Below are 4,526 nucleotides of genomic sequence, written 5' to 3'. Positions count from 1 at the left end.
ATGTGTTCCTTTCACATGACATGTTCATTTCTTCTTATGTTTCTTTCTTAACACAAAATTTTGTTCCTTTTTTCTTCCACCACACAAAATTCCCTTTGGAAAAGTCACTGCTTTTTCTTGTTTACCTCTTTTTCTGTTGTGTACTTATAACAGTTGAAGTGGTTCAGAAGAGAGTTGTTGTTAAGAATTGTGTCAGAGACTGATGGGTAATTGTCTTGATTCTTCTGCTAAGGTTGATGCTGCTCAAAGCTCTAGATCCACTTCTGGTAAAGTGCTAACTAACTATTATCTCACCGTGGAATTGGTCTTTTAAATTAGTCGGTTTTTGGGTCGGATATTGAATATTAGAAAGATTTTTTTTTTTCAATCATCTTGTTTTCTTAATATTAAGTTCATGATTTTTTTTTACCTTCATGTAATTGAGTTTTAGAATTATGATTTCATAGTGTTTTTGAATTCATTATTAGTTATGTAATTGTGTTTTGAATTCATTATTGTGATTTTTTTTTTTCCTATTGATTTTATTGTCCTCTTTTTTATTCCAATTTTGTTTTGGTTTTTTATTTTTTTGTTTGGTTTGGTTTGGTTTGATTTGTGTAAGCTAGAATTGAATCTTAAAGCACATTGTTTAGTGTTTTTTGGCCTTTCCTTTTTTAGGATTTGTATTAATTTGGGTATAAGAGTTCAATTTCATTGCATACTTCTTTTCATAATATGGTGTTTGTTTTGGTGCTTTTTTAAAAAAAGTTGATTATGGGTTTTATCTATGTTTTGTTCTTGAATTTTCATAACCTCTTCTATTAAGTACTTATCAATCAATATAATGTATTCCTAGTGTTTTAGGAGTGAATTATTTTGAGAATTGAAGTTTGGTTTCCTTTTATCTTCCTAAATATTGAGTTAGATTGTCTCTGAAGGTGTAGTAGCCTTGGAATAGGATACCGAAGGAGTATTAAGAAAGAGGTCGATAGTTTGATCCGTGCTGCCAACAAATTAACCACTAGCATTTGCCGGTGCCGGAGTTGAATTATTTCAAAGTTTTCTTTCCATTTTGAGAATTGAATAATTTTTGATTAATTGATATTCAAGTTGAAGTATTTCAACACATCAAAATGGCTGGCTAAGCAAACTTTCAAATAATAAATTATAATGAATTCCATAGATATGAAGTGGAGATTTCAGCAATTAAACTAAGCGAAAAAAATTGGAAAATTGTATTTTTTGATGGTTGAATGTGAAAGGTTATTTGAAGCAACTTGCTTTTGTGCATGCAATGTTATACTAAATGGACTAACAATTATTTTATTCTTTTTTGGCATCAGGAACCTCAAAAACTACTCCTTCTAGTTTAACAATTCCATCATACAGTGACAAAAGCAATTCCTCAAGTCTTCTTCCAACACCAAGATCTGAGGGTGAAATCTTATCTTCTCCCAATCTTAAAGCATTCTCATTCAATGAGCTGAAAAATGCCACGAGGAATTTTCGTCCCGATAGTCTTCTTGGTGAAGGCGGATTTGGTCATGTTTATAAGGGATGGATTGATGAACACACATTTACAGCTGCAAAACCCGGATCAGGAATGGTTGTTGCTGTAAAAAGACTTAAGCCTGAAGGTTATCAAGGACATAAGGAGTGGTTGGTAAGTGTTTTCTTTTTAGGCCTATCTGTGGGATTCGTCACAAGTTTGAATTCTCTTCAACAATAGATTCCACACATTTACGCAGTCAAACAGTTTATAGGAAACATCAATGTCGGACGGATCAAATAGTTCTGATTTTGAGTTTGCTGTTAAAGACCATTTGCCCTGCTTAAAATCAGAGTCGTATAATCTTGATCTCATGGCTCATACTGATTGCTTGAATGTGTGGAATCTTTGATTGTAGTGAATCTGAATTCATACCTCCACGCTATTTGTTTTGCCCCAAAAGACAATTTTGTTTATGATTTTGAATTAATGATTAATGAAACTTTTATCTATTTGCAGACTGAGGTTAACTACCTTGGACAACTTCACCATCCTAATCTAGTAAAATTAATCGGTTACTGCTTGGAAGGAGAGAACAGGCTTTTGGTATATGAATTTATGCCTAAAGGGAGCTTAGAGAATCATCTTTTTAGACGTAAGTTGCCAAAATCAATAAAAAGCTGCTTCCTTTCTTAACTAAGATGTTTGAAAATCGAGATTTTGATTTGTTAATGGCCAAAACAATTGATGTCTAAGTTTGGTTTGTGTTCATTGTAATTTTACAGGAGGACCACAACCACTGTCTTGGTCAATAAGGATGAAAGTAGCTATCGGTGCTGCTAGAGGACTTTCTTTTCTTCACAATGCAAAATCTCAAGTCATATACCGTGATTTCAAAGCTTCAAACATCCTTTTAGACGCGGTAAGATCACTGAGCATATGTAATCATACTTATAACTTAATTTTTTGTTATTTGTGTAAACTTCTTACTTATCATGCGTTCGGATTGCAGGAGTTTAATTCTAAACTCTCTGATTTTGGCTTGGCTAAAGCGGGTCCTACCGGCGATAGAACTCATGTGTCTACTCAAGTCGTGGGTACTCAAGGATATGCAGCACCTGAATATGTTGCAACTGGTATACTTTAGCTTCACCTAAACCATTATTGATTCTAAGTTTGTCGAATAGACTTAATGATGATCATTTTCAACTTCAATGTGTTTTTTTGTTGTACTGTTTCATCGAGTGAGGAATGCTAGCAACATATTTTGACAATCTCTTTCAAAATATCTCTTTAAACAAATTGAGATGCTGTCTATTAAGTGTATCCGGCATGTTTCACCAAATAATTAATTGTGTTCGAAAATAATTGTCAAATAGTATATTGTCAGACGTTATACACATTAACATGTATGAGAAGAAGACTCGTTTCATTTGTCTTCGCCGTCAGTATATGTTAAACATTACACTAAAGCCTTTGATGATTGTTTTTTTAGGTCGGCTGACGGCCAAGAGTGATGTATACAGCTTTGGAGTTGTTATGCTTGAACTTTTATCCGGAAGACGTGCCGTTGATAAAACAATAGCTGGCGTGGACCAGAATTTAGTAGACTGGGCAAAACCATATTTAGGCGATAAAAGAAGACTATTTCGGATCATGGATTCAAAATTAGAAGGCCAATATCCACAAAAAGGAGCATTCATGGCTGCTACACTTGCACTACAATGCCTTAACAGAGAAGCTAAGGCAAGGCCTTCAATGACAGAGGTTTTAGCAACTCTAGAACAGATAGAAGCTCCTAAACATGCATCCCGGAATTCCTTATCGGAACATCATAGAGTTCATGCTCCGGTCAGAAGGTCTCCTGCACGAAACCGAACGCCTTCATATGTTACTCCTACTGCATCGCCATTGCCATCTGTCCGGCAATCTCCTCGTGCGCACTAGGCGCTGGACGAGGAACGATCTGTATGTAAATGTGTGTTATTTTTATGAGGTTGTGTTTTTGACAAACATGTCTTGTAGCATCTAATTAAATGCAATTTTTGGTTATCTTGAATATATTATTTATACCATTTTTTTAGATACTGGTATAAACTTTACTCTGATGTGTGGATGATAATTAAGTATTAACCATGCACTAAGTTCATAGCATATAACGAAGCACGTATTGACTGTGGTCCTGTTATTGCAATGATGAAGTACACAAAGATTAAGGAAGGTGTTAGAGATTATTTTCTACTGTTAGATTTGACACAATTTTGTAACCATAAGTAGCTAAATCGATTCCTGTTACAATGTAGGGAGAATTTAGTCAAGATTAATTCTAGCCGAAAGATACATACATATATCTGCTAGGTTACTTTCGCTGGTTGTGCTTGAGTTTCCCTCGTTGAGGGGATTGTGGTGCCCCACGTTAGGCTATGAGTGTTGTCCTTCACATGACAAGGTCTTTAGTGTACAACTTTGATGGTATGTTTAGAAAGTGTACTAAACTATCGTCAAATAGTATATAACTTCGTAACGACTGCGAGTATGATTAGGATTATGTATCTTGGGGGTTTGCCTTAATAATGGTTAATTTACTAAACAACGTAATAGAGATAAAACGACGATTATGTGACGATAGATTTTCCTCTCTTTCACTACATGTTGTTTGGGTCTAGTGTCTACAATTGTATACTTAGTACACGACGTTTGAACAAAATAGTTAAGTCAATGCCTTGGTAATTAACACTCTTCTCCTGTTACAACTCTCTAATGTCTTAGGTGAGTTTGTAACATTTGAAGGTTTGAATGAGCGCCAAACTATTGTCATAAAGGCGGTAGTAGAATATGCCTAAAGCTATTACACATTGAACGATTATAATTATGTCAAGTCTCAAAGCTAGAGTTAGTAATCATTGAGACTATATCAATTCACTGTAGTAGTATCAATTCGAAGTATACATAAAAGCTATCACCAGCCTACGAACTTCTCACTTAATCACCACCCGTGCAATTTCTACCTAAGACTCTCACTAGTTCTAGATATGAGAGATCCCCATCCCGCTTCCTC

The 4,526-nt window shown here is 34.8% G+C and overlaps 1 protein-coding gene across 1 annotated transcript; it reads left to right on the top strand.

The window, feature by feature from the left end:
• Positions 1 to 3,553, top strand: LOC11418719 (probable serine/threonine-protein kinase PBL3). Its single transcript, XM_003613582.4, has 6 exons — positions 1 to 266; positions 1,323 to 1,642; positions 1,988 to 2,123; positions 2,254 to 2,390; positions 2,481 to 2,604; positions 2,964 to 3,553. The coding sequence occupies exons 1-6, from the start codon at positions 203 to 205 to the stop codon at positions 3,413 to 3,415; spliced, it is 1,233 nt and encodes a 410-aa protein (XP_003613630.1). The 5' UTR covers positions 1 to 202; the 3' UTR covers positions 3,416 to 3,553.
• The last annotated feature ends 973 nt before the right edge of the window (positions 3,554 to 4,526 follow it).

This window comes from Medicago truncatula, chromosome 5 (genome assembly GCF_003473485.1).
Source record: "Medicago truncatula cultivar Jemalong A17 chromosome 5, MtrunA17r5.0-ANR, whole genome shotgun sequence".
NCBI classification, from domain to species: Eukaryota; Viridiplantae; Streptophyta; class Magnoliopsida; order Fabales; family Fabaceae; genus Medicago; species Medicago truncatula.
The sequence above is the reverse complement of the archived record's forward strand: the minus strand, read 5'-3'. Positions and strand labels throughout refer to the sequence as shown.

Bases quoted from the DNA above. Each gene is read 5' to 3' on its own strand.
- LOC11418719 (XM_003613582.4), top strand. From the start codon at position 203: ATGGGTAATTGTCTTGATTCTTCTGCTAAGGTTGATGCTGCTCAAAGC. The intron at 267-1,322 runs GTAAAGTGCTAA...TTTTGGCATCAG, and splicing joins AAGCTCTAGATCCACTTCTG to GAACCTCAAAAACTACTCCT. The intron at 1,643-1,987 runs GTAAGTGTTTTC...ATCTATTTGCAG, and splicing joins AAGGACATAAGGAGTGGTTG to ACTGAGGTTAACTACCTTGG.